This window comes from Somniosus microcephalus, chromosome 12, assembly GCF_052327205.1.
Source record: "Somniosus microcephalus isolate GS21.2 chromosome 12, FLI_Smic_1.0, whole genome shotgun sequence".
Taxonomy (NCBI): Eukaryota; Metazoa; Chordata; class Chondrichthyes; order Squaliformes; family Somniosidae; genus Somniosus; species Somniosus microcephalus.
The window spans coordinates 28,896,376-28,916,255 of NC_140998.1; the positions used below are offsets into that span (position 1 = coordinate 28,896,376).

Here is a 19,880-nt window from a genome sequence, read left to right on the forward strand (position 1 = left end):
GGAAACACAAAATAAATATGAAGCGGCAATGGCCGAGGTCCAACGACTTGAAGAACAGATGCAACTGGAAATCTTTTCAGTGGAAGAAAAGGGAACTGTAAGAAACACAGAGACCGTAAGAATGGGCCATGAACATGAGCTTAAATCGTCAGAGGAGAAGGGTTTGGAGCTCTCAAAAGTTATTGAAATAGCCGAGGTTGCAACACAGACTGAGAAGATGGCAGCAGAGCAACCCTTAGATACCAAAAGTACGCTGACTCATGTCAAGGTTGAACAACAGAACGCTGAAACAATTGCTCCGGTAGAGGGATTGAATAGTCCGATCAATCAATCTCCAAAGGAAGTTGAAGTATTAAAATCACAAATGAGGTCATTAGTAAACAACTTGCTGAAAGCCCAGGAAAAGTTAGAGGAAGCGGAACACGTGAAGAAGTCTCTTCAGGAAAGATGTCTGGATTTGGAACAAAAGCTGGCTGACGTCCAGCTGGGTAGGGAGGACATAGAAGACCCTCTCGCTGGCCTAGCTCAGGACGACTCCGAATATTACTATGTCCTGTCCTGCCCAACTTGTAACTTCGACTCCCACCATACAGAAATCATGGAGGAGCACCGAAAGTCTACGGAACATCGGGAGAAGGTGGCTCTACTACGGAAAAAGGAGGAAGAGAAGGAGGAACTGCGCATGCAGCTGGCAGCTGACAGTGGAGCCCAGAGAGTCTCCAAGAAGCAGAAAAGGAAAAGTCGAAACAGAAGATGACCCATCTGAACCATTATTACCTCTACCAGATCACACACGTGGTCCCTCCGAACGGAGCCAATTCAGTTCAGAAGTTCAAACTGTTAAACCCATGGAAGACTATTGAATGAGTCACTCCAGCAATGTGAACCGACTACACCACAGAGACTGAATCTATGAACTGTTTTCCACAGAGACTGAATCTGTGATCTGTTTTGACATGAAGTTATATATGTTATTATGTTATGTTAAACATGAAGTTATATGACGTTGACTCCATCGAGAGTATATCTGTAAATTGTTATATGACGTTGACTCCATCGAGAGTATATCTGCAAACTGTTTATATAAAATTGAAGATTGTATGTTTAACGGGATTCTGTAAGTAATAAGCTAGGAAGGGAGGAGTGTTGTGTATGTAACCGTTTACCTTTAAGGGAACTATAGAATGTGACCGTTCGCCTTTAAGAGCACTACTTTAGGGTGGCACTATTTATTGGCTCATGTATACTGTAATACCGATAGTGACCACACCAGTATATAAGGGTTGTGATACGTTAACTAGATCAGAAATCGCCCAGACCTCTGAATAGTAAAGACCTGTTTTGTTTGTACTTCTAAAGTCTCTGAAGTTATTTACTGCACAACCTACAGACTTTACAGGTCTAGTTGGTGAGGCCGGGTGGTTCGCCGCCGGCTGTGCTGGCTTGCTGGCGGGACGGCCTCTAGTTGGAGGTCGGGCCACGGGGACCTGTTCCCCTGGTTCTGTGTGTGCTGGTTTGAGCCGGTCGATGGAGACTGTGTCGACCCTGTTGCCGAGTCGCAGCTTGAAGACCTTGTCCCCGGTTTGTAGTACCTCGTACGGTCCGTCGTACGGGGGTCACAGGGGTCCGCGGTGCGCGTCGTGTCGCACGAAGAGTGCCTGCTGTAAGTTTGGCGGGACGTGAGGTGCGAGTTCGCCGTGTCAGTTGACCGGAAGTGGGGCGAACTGTTGAGCGGAAGAGAAAGAGTTGAGTCGCTGCTGTTCGGCTGACCAAGGCGTGGTAGCCTCCGGGAGGAATTCGCCTGGTACGCGCAGCGGTTGTCCGTAGACTAATTCCGCCGCTGAGGACTGGAGGTCTTCCTTGACCGCGGTTCGTAGGCCTAGTAGCACCCACGGTAGGCGGTCAGTCCAGGTACTGTCCTGCAGGCCGGCACGGAGTGAGGCCTTGAGTGACCTGTGGAAGCGTTCACACAGCCCATTGGCCTGCGGGTGGTACGCCGTGGTTCGGTGGAGCGTCACCCCGAGGTTGCGTGCTGTGGCCGTCCAGAGTTCGGAGGTGAACTGGGCGCCTCTGTCGGAGGTTATGTCGGCTGGTACGCCGAACCTTGCGACCCAGGTGTTAACGAACGCCCTGGCGATGTCGGCTGTGGTGGTGGAGGTCAGCGGCACTGCCTCAGGCCAGCGTGTGTAGCGGTCGACCATCGTGAGGAGATAAGTTTGGCCTTGCGATGGCGGCAGAGGACCAATGATGTCGACGTGTACGTGGTCGAAGCGGTGGCTGGGTACCTCGAAGTCTCCCAGGGGTGCTTTTGTGTGCAGCTGTACCTTAGCCCGTTGGCAGGCGAGGCAGGAGGTGGCCCAAGTCCGAACATCTTTGCTGAGGCCGCGCCAGACGAAGCGCTGGGAGAGGAGTTTGATGGATGCACGGGAACCCGGATGGGAGAGCCCGTGTAGCGCGTCGAAGATGCGGCGGCGCCAGGTTGCAGGGACGATCGGCCTGGGTTGGCCGAGTGAGACGTCGCAAGTGACTGCCGTGGCTTCGGGCCCGTGCGCGACCTTGGCTAGGCGTAGCCCTGGCAGGCTGGTAGCCGCCGAGAGGAGGTCTGGGTCCGTGAGCTGGGCCGCTGCTAGTTGCGCGTAGTCGACCGCGAGGTGATTCGCGCAGATGGCGGGACGGGAAAGGCAGTCGGCGACAACGTTGTCTCTACCAGAGACGTGCTGGATGTCCGTAGTAAACTCGGACACGGCCGCGAGCTGGCGTTGCTGCCTAGCGGAACAGGGTTCGGTGTGCTTGGCCATCGCGTATGTGAGCGGCTTGTGGTCCATGTACGCGGTGAAGGGGCGGCCCTCCAGGAGGAACCTGAAATGGCGGACCGACAGGTGGAGCGCGAGGAGCTCGCGGTCGAAAGTAGAGTATTTGACCTCCGGGGGGCGCAGTTGGTGGCTGTAGAAGGCAGGTGGCTGCCACGCGTCACTGACCCACTGCTCGAACACGGCTCCGACCGCGTGGTTGGAGGCGTCGGTGGTGAGCGCGACCCGGGCATCGGCCCTCGGGTGCGCGAGCAGGGTGGCGTCGGCGAGCGCGTTTTTGGTGGCGTCGAAGGCGGCTGACGTGTCAGTGGTCCAGGCTACGGCCATCTTGCCGGATTTACCTCGGAGGGAGTCGTATAGGGGCTTCATGAGGGCTGCAGCTCTGGGAATGAACCTGTTGTAGAAGTTCACCATCCCGAGGAACTCCTGGAGGCCCTTGATGGTTTTGGGGCAGGGGAATTGCTGGACGGCCTGCACCTTGTTGGGCAGGGGGACGGCCCCAGCAGGGGTGATGTGGTGACCGAGAAAATCGATCTTGGCTAGGCCGAATTGGCACTTCGCCGGGCTGAGGATGAGCCCGTGTTGGGCTAGGCGCCCGAGCAGGATGCGAATGTGTTCGAGGTGTTCCTGTTGGGAGGAGCTGGCCACGAGAATGTCGTCTAGATAGACGAATAGGAAGTTCAGGTCCCGGAGGACTGAGTCCATAAGGCGCTGGAAAGCCTGGGCTGCATTCTTGAGGCCGAAGGGCATCCTCAGGAACTCGAACAGGCCGAATGGGGTGATGACGGCCGTTTTGGGGATGTCCGCGGGGTGTACGGGGACTTGGTGGTAACCGCGCACCAGGTCGACCTTGGAAAAGACGGTTCGTCCGGCCAGTCGGGCCGAGAAGTCCTGGATGTGCGGCACCGGGTATCGGTCGGGGGTGGTGGCGTCGTTGAGGCGGCGGTAGTCCCCGCAGGGGCGCCAGCCTCTGCCGGGCTTGGGGGCGATGTGGAGGGGCGAGGCCCAAGGGCTGCTGGAGCGGCGGATGATGCCGAGTTGCTCCATGGTGGTGAACTCGGCCCGCGCGATTTCCAGCTTGGCCGGGTTGAGTCTGCGGGCGTGGGCAGAAACCGGGGGGGCCGGTGGTGGGGATATAGTGCTCCACACCGTGTTTGGCGGCTTTGGCCGAAAAGGTCAGGTTAGTGAGGGCGGGAAACTCGGCTAGAAGTGCCGAGTAGTCGCCCGTGGCTCTGGCGAGGCAGTAGGTCGTCAGGCCGGCCGAACGGGCCGGGGTGAATGCGCCAGGGATGGGGGCCATAGTATTGATGTCGACAAGGCGGTGTCTCGGAATGTCGACAAGGAGGCCGTGGGCGCGTAGGAAGTCGGCGCCGATGAGTCGGCAGAGGACCCTGGCTGTGAGGAACTCCCAGCGGTAGCGGCGGCCTGCGAGGTCGAGCGTGACCATGCGGGTGCCGTATGTGCGGATGTCAGAGCCATTGGCTGCGGCCAGCGTGATACCCCGTGCGCCGCGTTGGATTTCGAGGGCGGAGGCGGGGGTGATGCTGTGCTGGGCCCGTGTTGCACAGAAATTGGCGGTTGGTGCTGTCGTCGGTGACGTACAGTAAAGGCCCCTTTTGCCCCGCGGCCATCATGGGGGCCGGTGCGGGGGGGGGATTTGAAAGTGCACGGTGGCGTGCAGCGTTGGGCCCTAGTACCAAAACGGGTGTGGTAGTAGCAGTGACCCGGAGTGGTAGGGCGGTCGGGCCTAGTGGGCCGGGGAGACCGCGTGGTCGTTGCCGTGAGGTCGGGCACGACGTCGCGGGCGGACTGCGCAGAGAGCAGCCGGTCAGCCTTTGCCGCTATCTCATTCAGGTCCGTGGAGCCAGACTCCACAATGAGCGGGCGGATGCAGGCGGGGAGCTGCCGAATGAAAAGCGTGCGAAAGAGGGCGCCGGGGTTTTTGTCGTCCGAGAGGGACAGCATGTGGGAAAGCAGATCCGACGGTGAAGCGTCACCAAGGCCGGGGAGGTCGAGGAGTTGGCAGTTGCGCTGGTAAGAAGACGCTTGAAATTTTTTAAGGAGCGCGGCCTTCAGATGTTCGTACTTGCCTTCCACTGGTGGATCCTGCAGCGCTGCCCAAACCTTGGGGACTGTGGCGTAGGTGAGAGAGGCGACGAGGTAGTCGTACTTCGTGGCGTCGACTGTAATGTTTTTCAGCCGGAATCTGGACTCGACTTGAACGAACCAGGCCTCGGCCAGGTTCTCCCAAACGTCCGGTAGTTTAACCGTGACTGCGTTTGTATCCGCCATGCTAGCTTAGGATTCGTCCTGAGCGTCGGGGTCACCAGTGTTGAGATACCGCGGCAAACGTGGGAGTCGAGACCAGAGTTGGTGAAACACAACTGCTTTAATCAACCTCATGGCAAAGAGAAACTGGAAAAGCCCGCGCAACCACTTAAATACTCCCCAGACAGGAAGTGCTCCCGGCAGCCTGTCCCTGCAGGAAACAAGTTGCTGGAGGAAAGGGCCCCCGGCTGGGGGCGTCTGCTTAAACTGTCCGTGCCGCTGTGAGCGGATTATGTCCAGTGGTGGCGTGTTGCCACAGTTGCACGATGAAATGACGTCAGGATCTGCGCGCGCAGCTGAGCGCGCGCAAAGGCTTTGCGCCGCCGCTAAATCTTTACTGAAGTTGGGGAGAGGCGCGGATCGCGCTGCGCCCGGCCGCTAGCCGCCTAGCGCCCCACATCTCCTCCTCCTAAGGTGCTAGCGGCTGGCGCAAACAACTGAATTTCTAGGCCATGATGTTTTGTACCTAATCAACCATTCTTCCACCAAATGGACAAATGAACAAATTATTGGCTTTCCCAGGCAGGCATGATTTATTCCAATAATGGAAAATATGGAAATATTTACTAACAAAATAAGAAGTGCCTTGAATATAATGTCCTTGGAAATAATGGTGGTAAAAATGGTTGAAAACAATTCTGGAAATTTTCCATAGAATGCTCCTTCCTTGACACACACAGCCCACAGTGTGCAAATCATATTGAATCAGAGACAAACACAGCATTCATTTTTAAGTGTAGCTACTATATCAGAATAACTCTTTAAATGAACTTATTTCTTCTCAGAGCATGTAACTGTGCAGTGTAAAATAATAGTTACACATACAGGAAGTGACGTCTAGTGGTAGGAAGAATGAATGACACCAAAATTATTTAAGTTGTTCAACAAAGAACTTGGTGGGTGGGATAGAATTTGGTATGTGTTGTGCCTGTTTTTCAAAGCATAGCAATTAACAGGTATTGGTCCCATTAACACAGTAAATGCATTTTTTAGACATCCCAGGCTGAGGCCAAAAACAGACGATTATCTCCAAGTTTGCAGATGACACAAAGCTGGGTGGGCGTGTGTGCGGTGAGGAGGATGCCGAGAAACTCCAGTATGATTTGGACAGGTTGGGTGATTGGGCAGATGCATGGCAAATGCAGTATAATGTGGATAAATGCGAGGTTATCCACTTCGGTGGCAAAAACAGGAAGACAGATTATTATCTGAACGGCAATAGATTGGGAAATGGAGAAATGCAATGAGACCTGGGCGTCCTTGTGCACCAGTCGCTGAAGGTACGCATGCAGATGCAGCAGGCGGTTAAGAAGGCAAATGGTATGTTGGCCTTCATAGCGAGAGGGTTTGAGTACAGGAACAAGGATGTCTTGCTGCAGTTGTACAGGGCCTTGGTGAGACCACACCTTGAGTATTGTGTGCAGTTTTAGTCGCCTTATCTGAGGAAGGATGTTCTTGCCATGGAGGGAGTGCAGCGAAGATTCACCAGACTGATACCTGGGATGGCAGGAATGACGTATGAGGAGAGATTGGGTCGATTGGGCTTATATTCGCTAGAGTTTAGAAGAATGAGAGGGGATCTCATTGAAACAACAGGACTAGACAGACTAGATGCAGGAAGGATGTTCCCGATGGCGGGGGAGTCCAGAACCAGGGGTCACAGTCTAAGGATAAGTGGTAAGCCATTTAGGACTGAGAGGAGAAGGAATTTCTTCACCCAGAGAGTGGTGAACCTGTGGAATTCTCTACCACAAAAGGCAGTTGAGGCTAATTCATTAAATATATTCAAGAAGGAGTTCGATATATTTCTTAAGGCTAAAGGGATTAAGGGATATGGGGAGAAAGCAGGGACAGGGTACTGAATTTGGATGATCAGCCATGATCTCATTAAATGGCGGAGCGGGCTCGAGGGGCCGAATGGCCTACTCCTGCTCCTATCTTCTATGTTTCTATGAATATGTAAACTCGGTGCCTAGTGCCTGTTAAAGGACCCATTTGGAACATTCATCACCGATGAGTGGGGCAGGTATCAGACCTACATCACTCAGGACTCATCATCACCACAACGCCCCCCCACCAACCCCACCCCCCCACACTCCCGCCCGTCAATAAAAGGTAATACATTTTCTTTTACAAAAGAACAGCAGTTCCAAAGACCATTGCTGGTTTGCACATCTCCCTCCCCTGTGGAGCACCTCTCTCCTTCCCGATCGCCTTTTCCCCCTCTTCCAATCAACTCCCTCTCTCATCCGATCACCTTCCCCAGTCTCCCGATCGCCTTCCTCCCTCTCCCGATTGTCTCCTCTCTACCGATTGTCTCCTCTCTCTCCTGATCACCTTCCCCTTCCTGATCACCTCCCCCTTTTCCCGATCGCCTCCCCCCTCTCCCGATTGCCTCCACCCCGCTTGCCTCCCCCCCTGATCACCCCCCTCCCCACTCGCCTCCCCCCTCTGATCACCCCTTCCCCATTTGCCTCCCCTCCCCGATCACCTCCCCCTCCCCACTCACCTCCCCCCTGATCACCCCCCCTCCCCACTCGCCTCCCCCATGATCACCACCCTCCCCACTCGCCTCCCCCCTCTGATCACCCCCCTCTTCACTCGCCTCCCCCCACCTCCGATCACCTCCCCCTCCCCACTCGGCTCCCCCCTCTGATCACCCCCCTCCCCACTCACCTCCCCCCCTCTGATCACCCCCCTCCCCACTCCCGATTGCCTCCCCTCCCCCCTCTGATCACCCCCTCCCCACTCGCCTCCCCCCCACCTCCGATCACCTCCCCCTCCCCACTCGCCTCCCCCCTCTGATCACCCCCCTCCTCACTCGCCTCCCCCACCCCCGATCACCTCCCCCATCCCACTCACCACCCCCCTCCCCGCCCCCATCCCCGATCGCCTACCCCCCCCGACCCGATTGCCTCCCCCTTCTTATCCGACGAGCTGTCTAAGGACGCGCAGCAGGCGTCCGCAGCTCACTGGTCTAATTTAAACGAGGTCCAAGGCCCAATTTCAAATGGGCCACGGCCTACCCCTTCTAGGGAAACGTGCCAGCCAACTTATGCACAGCAAGGTCCCACATCATTGCACAGAAGACTGACTGATGTAGCAAAGATTCCTGGTGGTGGTTTGGGAGGATCCAGTGACATAAACTTTAATACTATGGTCACCTTCACAGTATGTCTGAAGGTCATGCTATAGGAAACGGCATAGCTCATTGATTGACTCCCGCCCGTGTGAAGTGTAGACATATCCAGGTAGGTGTGCCGAGGTCAGAACTTGCGGCTTCTGGGATGAGGGTGAATAGGTGTGCGAACATAAACTGATAAACTGATCTTCGTTCTCCAAATTTAGGTGTTACATCGGAATGTTCTATAGGGTGTCCTGGAATGCTAAACACAACAAACTTCACTGCATCCAACCTGTGCAGCAACACATTCACTTCACCCCCTTTCAGATAGGATGCAAGGACAGTGTCGCTTCAGCACCTGCCCATGGAATGTTTTATACCTCTACATTGGGTTTGCTTTCCCTGGCTTTTGGATTGGCACTTCATTCCCTCATATAGCCTTTTGAAAGGCTGACAAGTATTTAAAAATTATTTTCAGCCGTCTAAACATTTTCTGCATATCCTGTCCACACATCGGCTTAAATTTTCAGAGGTAAGAACAAGTGGGTTGGAGGCGTGGGGGAGGGGAAGTGAAAGTTGACCTCAACCCGCCCACTTTCACCTTTCACTCAGGCGGGATGGGGGAGGGGGCGATATGCCAACCCATTGCCAGGAGGCGGGTTGGCAATTTGCTTATTATAATGAGGCCTGAAGCCTCTACTTTAACCTGCTGTGCAGGTTTTACTGCAGACACTGGGGATCCCGGGGCTCGGGATTCGTGGTGGCTGCAACGAGGCGGCCTCAGCCTCGGGGAGCAATCCTTGTGGGCTGGGAGGAGCAGGAGTGCTTCCTCCCGGCCCCCCAAGCTCCCCCATCAGTAGCCCACACCGCCCCCCGCCTCCGGGGTTGGGGAACTGAGCCCCCCTCCCCAAGGCCTGGCACACCCCCTTCCCCGGGGATCGTGATTCTGCACCAGGGTCGGGGATCAGATCCCCCCCCAGGATCATAACTACCCCACCCCTGGGACAGGGATCGGACCCCCGGGGGATCGGATCCCCCCCCGCCCCCACCATCCTGGGCCCAGCACTTGGCTGTTGCTGCGGCCTCCTTCTCCGAATTCCCCGCTCGTCTGGAAGCCAGCCTGTCAATCAGGCTGACGTCTGGGCGGGAAACCCGTCCCTGACGTCGCATGCACACTGTAGAGTCAAAATCCAGTCCATCAGTTGGGCAATGTGCGCAGGGAATATTCAAATTAGTTACGTACGTTACTATGAAAGAGTTTAAATTGTCATCTCTGAACACTTATTCTGCACTGTGTGATGCAGTCCTGCTGATACGGTGACCACCCATATATGTCTATAATAAATTAGCAGAACCAATAAGAGCCATGTCTGTTGAGGAATTAAAATAATTTTCTGCAGCCAATTCATCATTAGGACAGATAAGAACATAAGAAATACGAGCAGGAGTAGGCCACACGGCCCCTCGAGCCTGCTCCGCCATTCAATAAGATCATGGCTGATCATCGACCTCAACTCCACTTTCCCGTCCGATCTCCATATCCCTTGATTTCCCTAGAGTCCAGAAATCTATCAATCTCAGCCTTGAATATACTCAACGACTCAGCATTCACAGCCCTCTGGGGCAGAGAAATCCAAAGATTCACAACCCTCTGGTGTTAGAAAGCAATCATTTGACCAATTCAACTGTACATTTCTTATGTAGCTGAAATGAAGCCAGATCACCAAAGGCATAACTCATGCCTTCACCCATTAGTTCAAGTTCATGTCTCCTAAAGTCAGCAAGGAGCACAACATGACTAAAATAATCATGCACTGTAAAATTGCACCTTCACACAGGTTTTTATGATCTACAAATCTAGAGCTACAACTTTGAGCTTTTTTTGCCACTTGGGTAGAAGTCACACATGTTCTTTGTGCATAAAGCAGATATTAGAGTATATATTTTCACCCCATTCATTCACGGGAAGAAGTCTAATTGTAATAAAATATAAACTGAATCATCGCTTACCATTGTCACTGCTACTAAACAATGGGACGCTCATAGGCTCTCGAGGACGGTATTGTGGAATGCGTGAATATCCTCTAGAACCATACTCAGGCTGAGATTGTGGATTTCTTGATCCATATGCTTCACCATGCTGAGGATCTGTCGGACCATATTGAGGAGTGAGACGAGGATCTCCCAGTTCATATCCTATGTCAGGTTGGGGATCTCCCTGCCCATATCTTGGTCCAAGGTAGGGATCTCCCAATCCATATTCTAGCCCTTGCTGAGAATCATAGGGTCTATACTCAGGCTGAAGATAATTGTCATTGGATCCAATTCCACGTTGGTAATCCTGACCATAGGACGGTGTTTCTGGGCCATATTCATAGCCAGGTCTATCACGAAGCCCAGTTGATCCATCACCAAATATACTAGGAATATTACAAAGCTGTGCAAAATCATCTGTAATGATACAGAAAGAAAACCAGTAAATAAACAAACAAACAAACAAGCAAGCAAGAAGGCATTAAACTTTTCTATTCTAATATCACAAGCATTGGGGCTGATCGGGTGTCAAACTTTGATAGTTCCAATACGCTGCCCCATTATGATAACTTTGATATTAAATGCGTCTGGCAATTGTTTAACTTTTGTGAGTCTTACTTTGAATTAATAGATGACCTCGTACAATCTATTACCTGCCGTTTTATTTAGGTAAACCCGTGATATAGAAATCTTGTGTCGGCACACACTTCCTTCCACAAACCTTATTTCCAATTGTCATCCTAATTGGAGTTATTTTATAAAAAACATAAATCAGTTGGTTTTTGAAAGCAAACAAAGTCACTAATGATTCCTGATTATTATCTGTGTTTTGTTGAGCTTTAGAAAAGGTAAACGTTCTAATTACCGACACCTGTGAGATTGAGAAAGAGAAAGAGAGAGATAGAGACAGAGAAGGGAAAGGGAGAGATTTTAAATTGAGTTGTCTTTTAAAAATAATAAATGTGTTGAACTCTGAAAGGAAACGGAAAGCTGATCACAAATTATCCTTGTGTTTTATTGATAAAGAGAGGTATTTAACCCTACCCGCCTGGCAGAACCGGATGTGTGGGCGGTTAAACTCACCCTGGTTTCTTATCTGCTGGCAAGTTACCAGGAAGGTAGGACACCCAACCAACATCAGCGGGGTCCTTCTTTACACAAAAATGTTGGGTTCCACTGATGTCACTGGGACCAGACTGTAATTTTAATTGGTGGCCTGAGTGAGGAAGCCCCTGTCACTTCCTGCCAGGTGGGTAGAGGAGCCGGGGGCAGAAGAGGCCCAAACACTAAATTTTTTAAACTTTTCTGATGGGGCCAGGAGTGCTTCTCTAGCCCACAATGGGAAAGCTTAGGTCTCCCCTGCCGCAGACTACCGCAACTCCCCCCCCCACCCTTGAACGCAACAATCCCCGAGACGGCCACAGAAGCTGAACCTGCCACCTACTTTTCTTAACCGAGCCTGCGATTTTTAGCCACTTGCCACCGACTTCTAGCCCAGACGGGAAGTTCCCTCAGTGTGAACTCCCTCTAATTTTGCCTCAGTCTGGTGAGAGATCAAGCCTACACTCTATGACAACACGTTGGCCTGAATTTTGCGGTCAGCGGCAAAGGAATGGCGCTCGCCGTTCGCTATGCTGACAGAGATGTAAAATGGTCTGCCGGCTTGTTATTACGCATTTTACACTATAGACACCAAAGTCAAGATCTATCCCTTGGTGCATATTTGGCATTTAGAGCCAATATGGGTAGTGAATAATGAATATCATACGCGATGTTCTGGAGGGGCAGAAGGCACACTGCAGGCCCCAGGCTTCTCCATACAAGCAGCAGCACTCGGTGTAGGTTGTTGATCTGGTCCTCAGGGGTTTCCTACAGATGTAGTCCTCAGTCACTCCTTGCCAGCATATATCCAGATACGCATCTGCCTCTTCTGACAAGTCACCTAATGGACAGAATGAATACCAATGGCGTTATCATCAAAACAGGCAAAAATATGACTGTCGGATTACTGTTGGACACTTTAAAAAAAAACGTAAGGGGACATCTTGTGAGGCGCTCCGTGCCACCAACGAGGCTTCGCATGTGCCAGCTGATATCAGAAAATTGTGGTGTGCTGCCTGCAAGTTTCCATTGATTTAAATGGGCGTATGTAGACCACATTTTCCAGCTGCGTTCAGGGCTGCCCAATTTTACAAAACAAGGCGTTACCACCCTAGTAGGAACTAATGCTTGTTTCAGGCATGGGCCCTGGAAGCCTCTTTTGATGCCTATACCAATAGGGTGGGAGGCGCACTTCCAGCTCAGAATGTGCCTGTAAAACACGCGCGGCATCATCGAATTTCTAGGCCACGATGTTAGCCATGTTAGTGCTAATGTAAGGCAGGAGTCAATCACATTTTGGATATTCCCAGTGTAAGATAGGAATAATCTACTGTGTCAGGTATAAACTAGAAGGCACAAATGTAAGCCAGCTTCTTTACCAGATGCTGGGTGATCCTGTAATGCTATTCCTTTCACATAAGCTGCAACTTTAAAATCTTATGTCTGCACGCTCTTGTCTATAAAACCTAACTTCCTATTGTCACAGTTTTGTCACACTTTTGTGCCAACTATTTCCATTGTAAATTTCTATGTCCACATTTATAATGGAACCTGCCTATGTAAAAGTGTCAGCTGTGGCTCGGTTGGTAGCACCCTCGCCTCCGAGTCAGAAGTTTGTGGGTTCAAGTCCCACTCCAGAGACTTGAGCACAAAATTCTAGGCTGACACTCCCAGCGCAGTGCTGAGGGAGTGCTGCACTGTCTGAGGTGGCGTCTTTCGGATGAGACGTTAAACCGAGGCCTTGTCTGTTCTCTCGGGCGCAGGTAAAAGATCCCATGGCACTATTTCAAAGAAGAGCAGGGGTGTTATCTCCGGTGTCCTGGCCAATATTTATCCCTCGATCAACATAACAAAAAACAGATTATCTGGTCATTATCACATTGCTGTTTGTGGGAGCTTGCTGTGCACAAATTGGCTGCCATGTTTCCTACATTACAACAGTGACTACACTTCAAAAACACTACTTCATTGGCTGTAAATCACTTTGGGACATCCTGAGATCATGAATGACACCATATAAATGCAAGTCCTTGTTTCTTTCTTTCATGTATCATGTTGTAATTCCTTCCTTCTGCCAGTAGTGGCGCTGCAGTTTTGCATCTCCTAGCTCTTTAGCATGTACTGCAGAGGAACTCCTACATTCCACCTATCTCTACTTCTTTGCTTCCCAAGTTCCTATAAGTTTTGTTACTTAACTATAAATAATAATATAAAAAGTACTCTAAATGAGAACAAAATGTATGATTTTACAATGGTAAGAGCATTAGGTCTGCATGCCCTGGTACAATTAGTCTTACCCTCTAACCCCACTTCACCTGATGACTGCACTTGGTCTTGACTCGCCATGTGTAACACCATGGGGGGCAGAATAGTATATTACTAAAAATCTTGCATAGGGTGCACATTTCTTGTCCACAAGCCTTACTTCCTGTTGTCACGATTTCTATGTCAACATTTACCATTGTAAATTGCTACGTCAATATTTCCATATTCAATATTGCTAATATCAACTACCACAATGTAGTTGCAGACTCTTGACAATTGGGTGGCTCTGTGGAGCAAGTTTCTGAAGTTTCTCTTCTGACTCTATCACCATCTTGCATATACGAAAACCTTATATTCATCAACTGACTGTGGGAAATGCCACAGGCATATCCATGAAGTTCCTTAATGTCTTGAACTGGTTGCTCCAAGAAAATTCAGTTTGTTATTTTGTTAAATACAAACAAATTAGCTGGTACAGTTTCTTACTGTTCTCTTTCAAGTTCCAACCATTGAGATAGAAAAAGTACATCTGAGACAAGGAAAAAGCCTGTTAAACTGTATCACTCTAGACTATGACTACATTTCATGACTCCCTGCCTTCTCCTCCTCCTCTACCTGCATCTCTTTTAGAATTACTGTACAATGCTAAAATTTTGCGCAGGATCATAGAATGGTTACAGCAAGGAAGGCAGCCATTCGGCCCATCGAGCCCGTGCCGGCTCTCTGCAAGAGCACCTCAGCTAGCCCCACTCCCCCACCCTTTCCCTATAGCCCTGCAAAAATTTTTCCTTCAGGTACTTATCCAATTCCTTTTTGAAAGCCATGATTGAGTCTGCCTCCACCACCCTTACAGGCAGTGCATTCCAGATCATAACCACTCGCTGAGTAAAAAAGTTTTTCTTATGTCGCCTTTGGTTCGTCTGCCAATCACGTTGAATCTGTGGCCTCTGGTTCTCGACCCTTCCGCCAATGGGAATAGTTTCTCTACTTTGTCCAGACACCTCGTGATTTTGAACACCTCTATCAAATCTTCTCTCAACCTTCTCTGCTCTAAGGAGAACAACCCCAGCTTCTCTAGTCTTTGATATAAAATTACAAATCATTAAAAAGTATCGAAACCTACATGTTTTAGTCAATCCAATTTCAGAGCTATGATTTCAAGTCATAAGAAATAGGAGTAGGAGTAGGTCATTCAGCCCCTCGAGCCTGCTCCGCCATTCAGTAAGATCATGACTGATCTTCTACCTCAACTCCACCTTCCTGCCCTATCCCCATATCCCTTGATTTTCCTAGAGTCCAAAAATCTATCGATCTCGGTCTTGAATATACTGAACAACTGAGCCGCCACAGCCCTCTGGGGTAGAGAATTCTCTGAGTGAAGAAATTTCTCCTCATCTCAGTCCTAAATGGCCGACCCCTTATTCTGAGACTGTGACCCCTGGTTCTAAGACTCCCCAGCCAGGGGAAACATCCTCCCTGCATCTACCCTATCAAGCTCTGTAAGAATTTTGTATGTTTCAGTGAGATCACCTCTCATTCTTCTAAACTCCAGAGAATATAGGCCTAGTCTACTCAATCTCTCCTCATAGGACAATCCCATCCCAGGAACCAGTCTGATGAACCTTCGTTGCACTCCCTCTATAGCAAGTATATCCTTCCTTAGGTAAGGAGACCAAAACTGTACACAATACTCCAGGTGTGGTCTCACCAGGTCCCTATATAATTGCAGTAAGACGTCTTTGTTCTTATACTTAAATCCTCTTGTAATAAAGGCCAACATACCATTTGCTTTTCTAATTGCTTGCTGTACTTACATGTTAACTTTCAGTGATTTGTGTACAAGGACACCCAGGTCCCTCTGAACATCAACATTTCCCAATCTCTCACCATTTAAAAAATACTCTGCTTTTCTATTTTTCCTACCAAAGTGGATACCTTCATATTTCTCCACATTATTTTCCATTTGCCATGTACTAGCCCACTCACTTAGCTTGTCTATATTCCCTTGAATCCTCTTCACAACTTACATTCCCACCCAGCTTTGTATCATCAGCAAACTTGGATATATTACATTTGGTCCCCTCGTCCAAATCATTGATATAGATTGCCGCACCCCACTAGTTACAGCCTGCCAACCCGAAAATAACCCATTTGTCCCTATTCTCTGTTTTCTGTCCGTTAACCAATTCTCAATTCATGCTAGTTAGTATATTACCCCCAGTCCCATGAGCCCTAATTTTGTTTAATAACCTCTTGTGGCACCTTATCGAATGCCTTCTGAAAATCCAAATATACCACATCCACTGGTTCCCCCTTTTCTATTCTGCTAGTTACAACCTCAAAAAACCCAAGAGTCGTCAAACACCATTTCCCTTTCATAAATCCGTGTTGACCCTGCCGAATCCTATTATTATTTTCTATGTGCCCTGTTGCCACGTCCTTAATAATAGATTCTAGCATTTTTCCTACTACTGATGTCAGGCTAACTGGTCTGTAGTTCTCTGTTTTCTCTCTCCCTCCTTTCTTAAATAGTGGGGTTACATTTGCTACCTTCCAATCCGCGGGGATCATTTTAGAATCTATGGAATTTTTGAAAATGACAACCAATGTATCCACTATCTCTATAGCCATCTCTTTCAAAACCCTAGGAGTTAGGCCGTCAGGTCCAGGGGATTTTTCAGCATTCAGTCGCATTAATTTCTCCAGTACTATTTCTTTACTAATACTAATTTCTTTCAGTTCCTCATTCTCGCTAGACCCTTGGTTCTCCACTATTGTGTAGGGACTGGGGTCAAACAAGGCTGTGTCATCGCACCAACGCTCTTCTCGATCTTCCTTGCTGCAATGCTCCATCTCACCCTCAGTAAGCTCCCCACTGGAGTGGAGCTAATTTACAGAACAAACGGGAATCTGTTCAACCTCTGTCACCTCCAGTCCAGATCCAAGGTCGTCCCATCCTCTGTCGTCGAATTACAGTATGCAGACGACGCTTGCATCTGAGCTCACTCGGAGATCGAACGCCAAGCCATCGTCAACACCTTCACTGAAGCATATGAGAGCATGGGCCTTACACTAAACATCCGTAAGACAAAGGTCCTCTATCAACCTGCCCCTGCCACACAGTACTGCCAACCGATTATCAAAATCCATGACAAGACCTTGGACAATGTGGACCACTTTCCATACCTCGGGAGCCTACTGTCAACAAGGGCAGACGTCGATGACGAAGTCCAACACCGCCTTCAGTGTGCCAGTGCAGCCTTCGGTCGCCTGAGGAAGAGAATGTTTGAAGACCAGGGCCTCAAATCTGGCACCAAGCTCATGGTCTAGAGAGCAGCAGTGATACCCGCCCTGCAGTATGCCTCAGAGACATGAACCATGTGCAGCAGGCACCTCAAAGCACTGGAGAGGTACCACCAATGCTGCCTCCGCAAGATCCTGCAAATCCATTGGCAGGATAGGCGCACCAATGTCAGTGTTCTCACTCAGGCCAACATCCCCAGCATCGAAGCTTTGACCACGCTCGATCAGCTCCAGTGGACGGGTCACATTGTCCGCATGCCCGATACGAGACTCCCAAAACAAGCGCTCTACTCGGAGCTCCGCCACGGCAAGAGAGCCCCAGGTGCGCAGAGGAACCGCTTCAAGGGCACCCTCAAAGCCTCCTTGAAAAAGTGCAACATCCCCATCGACACCTGGGAATCCCTGGCCCAAGACCGCACAAAGTGGAGGAGAAGCATCCGGGAAGGCGCCGAACACCTCGAATCTCTTCGCCGGAAGCAAGCGGAAGCTAAGCGCAAGCAGCTCAAGGAGCGCGCGTCAACCCAAGCACCGCACCCACCCGCCCCTTCAGCCACCGTCTGCCCCACCTGTGACAGAGACTGTAGGTCCCGCATTGGACTCATCAGCCACCTGAAAACTCATTTTTAATGTGGAAGCAAGTCATCCTCGGTTCCGAGGAACTGCCTAAGAAGATTTCCAAGAAGTTTTTTGCGTCTTTTTCCGCGAAGACACACAAAGGCCGCGATTTTATCGGCACTGAGAGGGCGGGTTTGGAGGCGGGTCAAAGATTAAAATCATTGATTGACGGTGGGGTCCGATCCCGCCGTCCACCTGCCTCCAAACAATTTTCCTAAGTGTCGGATCCCCGATTTGTGCATGGACCCGACACCTAGTGGCGGGAAGAGGATTACAGCCAATTACCTGCCTGTTAACAGGTAGTTGAGAGTAGTTGACAGGCTATTTTTTAATTTTGCCGCTTTTGCCTCGGGCTTCCCAATGTCCGGACACCACGCCAGGTAAGTGTGGTGTGTTGTGAGTCTGCTGTAATGTTTCTGCATTGATGACAGCTGCAGAAGTGGTGTGAAGGATCCAATGGTGTACTGGTGAGTCTCAGAGGTAGGAAAATGTTGGGAAAATCATTTTTAACGCATTTACACATTTCTGTAGGTAACAAGTTTTGAAAACAATGTGTAGTGCCACCTCATTGGGAGAACCTCGCTCACCAGTGACAGATCGCTTCTGTCACCTCACCTGCAGCTGCCATCTGTTCCAGCCTATGGAGGGAGTCATTGGAGAGCCTGGATGCAAGAGCTCACCTTTGTACAGTGATTGTCAGTGTTTGCAGCACCTCAATGCTGTCAAACACTGAGAAATGAACTGTCAAAAAAAAAATTGTGCGTGGTCCCTTTAAGAAAACCGGCAGTTGACGCATCGTCAAATGGCGACACCTGACCGGCTTCCTCTTAATTGGCCGGTCAGCGTTAATCAACGTAATATCACGTCCGTGGGCCGCATGCTGTTGGGGGCGGGACTGGAAGTTGGAAACCACCTGACCCGCTCTCAACTCACATCCATTGACAAAATCGCGGCCAATGTATTTGTTTAATTTCTCTGTTCTCTGCCATTTCCTTATTCCCCATTAAAATTTCTCCTGTCTCAGCCTGTAAAGGACCCACATTTACTTTCGCTAATCTTTTCCCTTTTACATTCCTACAGAAGCTTTTACAGTCTGTTTTTATGTCTCTCTCTATTTTACTCTCATATTCAATTTTCCCTTTCTTTATCAATTTCTTGGTCCTCCTTCGCTGAATTCTAAAATCCTCCCAATCCTCAGACTCCCAATCCTCTTTTTGGCAACATTATAAGTCTCTTCTGTTGATCTAATACTATCTTTAACTTCTCTTATTAGCCACGGTTGGACCACTTTTTTTGTGGGGTTTTTGTGCCTTAAAGGAATGTATATTTGTTGTAAATTATGTATTAATACTTTAAATGCTAGCCATTGCTTGTCTACCATCACACCTTTTAATGTAGTTTCCCAATCTACCTTAGCCAACTCGCCCCTCATACCTACATAGTTTGCTTTGTTTAGATTTAAGACCCTAGTTTCAGATTTAACTAAATCACTTTCAAACTCAATATAAAATTCTATCATATTATGGTCACTCTTCCCTAAAGGCCCCTTTACGACAAGGTTATTCATTAACCCATTCTCGTTGCACAATACTAGATCTAAAAAAGCCTGTTCCCTAGTTGGTTCCTCAACATACTGGTCTAGAAAATTATCTTGTATACATTCTATGAATTCGTCCTGCACACTATTACTGCAAATTTGGTTTGCATGGTCTATATGTAGATTAAAGTCCCCCATGATTACTGTATTACCCTTGTTACATGTACCTCTAATTTCCTGATTTATACTCTGCCCTACATTACAACTACTGTTTGGGGGCCTATAAACAACACCCACCAATGTTTTCTGCCCCTTGCTGTTTCTTTGCTCCACCCAAACTGATTCTACTTCTTGATGTCCGGAGCTAAGATCCTTTCTCTATACTGTCTTTATCCCACCCTTTATTATCAGGGTTACCCCATCTCCTTTTCCATTTTGCCTATCTCTTCTAAAAGTTAAGTATCTTGGAATATTTAGTTCCCAACCTTGGCCACATTGCAACCACGTCTCCGTAATGGCTATTAGATCAAACCAATTAATTTCTATCTGCGCTATTAATTCATCTATTTTGTTGCGAATGCTTCGCGCATTCAAATATTGTGCCTTTAGCTTTGACTTATTTCTATTTTTCCCTGATGTCACCTTAGTCACTGATGCCTTATTACCTTTGTTACTCTCTCTGTCCCTTCCTGACTCACACTGCTTATTTTTACCCAAAACTCTACCCTGCTCTAGAGCCTTGACATTTCTCTCGCTGCTTTTA

The 19,880-nt window shown here is 49.4% G+C and overlaps 1 protein-coding gene across 1 annotated transcript in view; it reads right to left on the reverse strand.

Moving 5' to 3' along the window:
- LOC147109099 (latent-transforming growth factor beta-binding protein 2-like) overlaps nt 1-19,880 on the reverse strand; it is an 817,740-nt gene that overhangs the window by 14,685 nt on the left and 783,175 nt on the right. Inside the window, exons 33-34 of the mRNA XM_086002712.1 lie at nt 12,065-12,238; nt 10,273-10,713 (exon numbers count right to left, since the gene is read on the reverse strand). Of these exons, the coding sequence (XP_085858838.1) occupies nt 10,273-10,713; nt 12,065-12,238 (615 nt within the window). The remainder of the gene's footprint in view (nt 1-10,272; nt 10,714-12,064; nt 12,239-19,880) is intronic.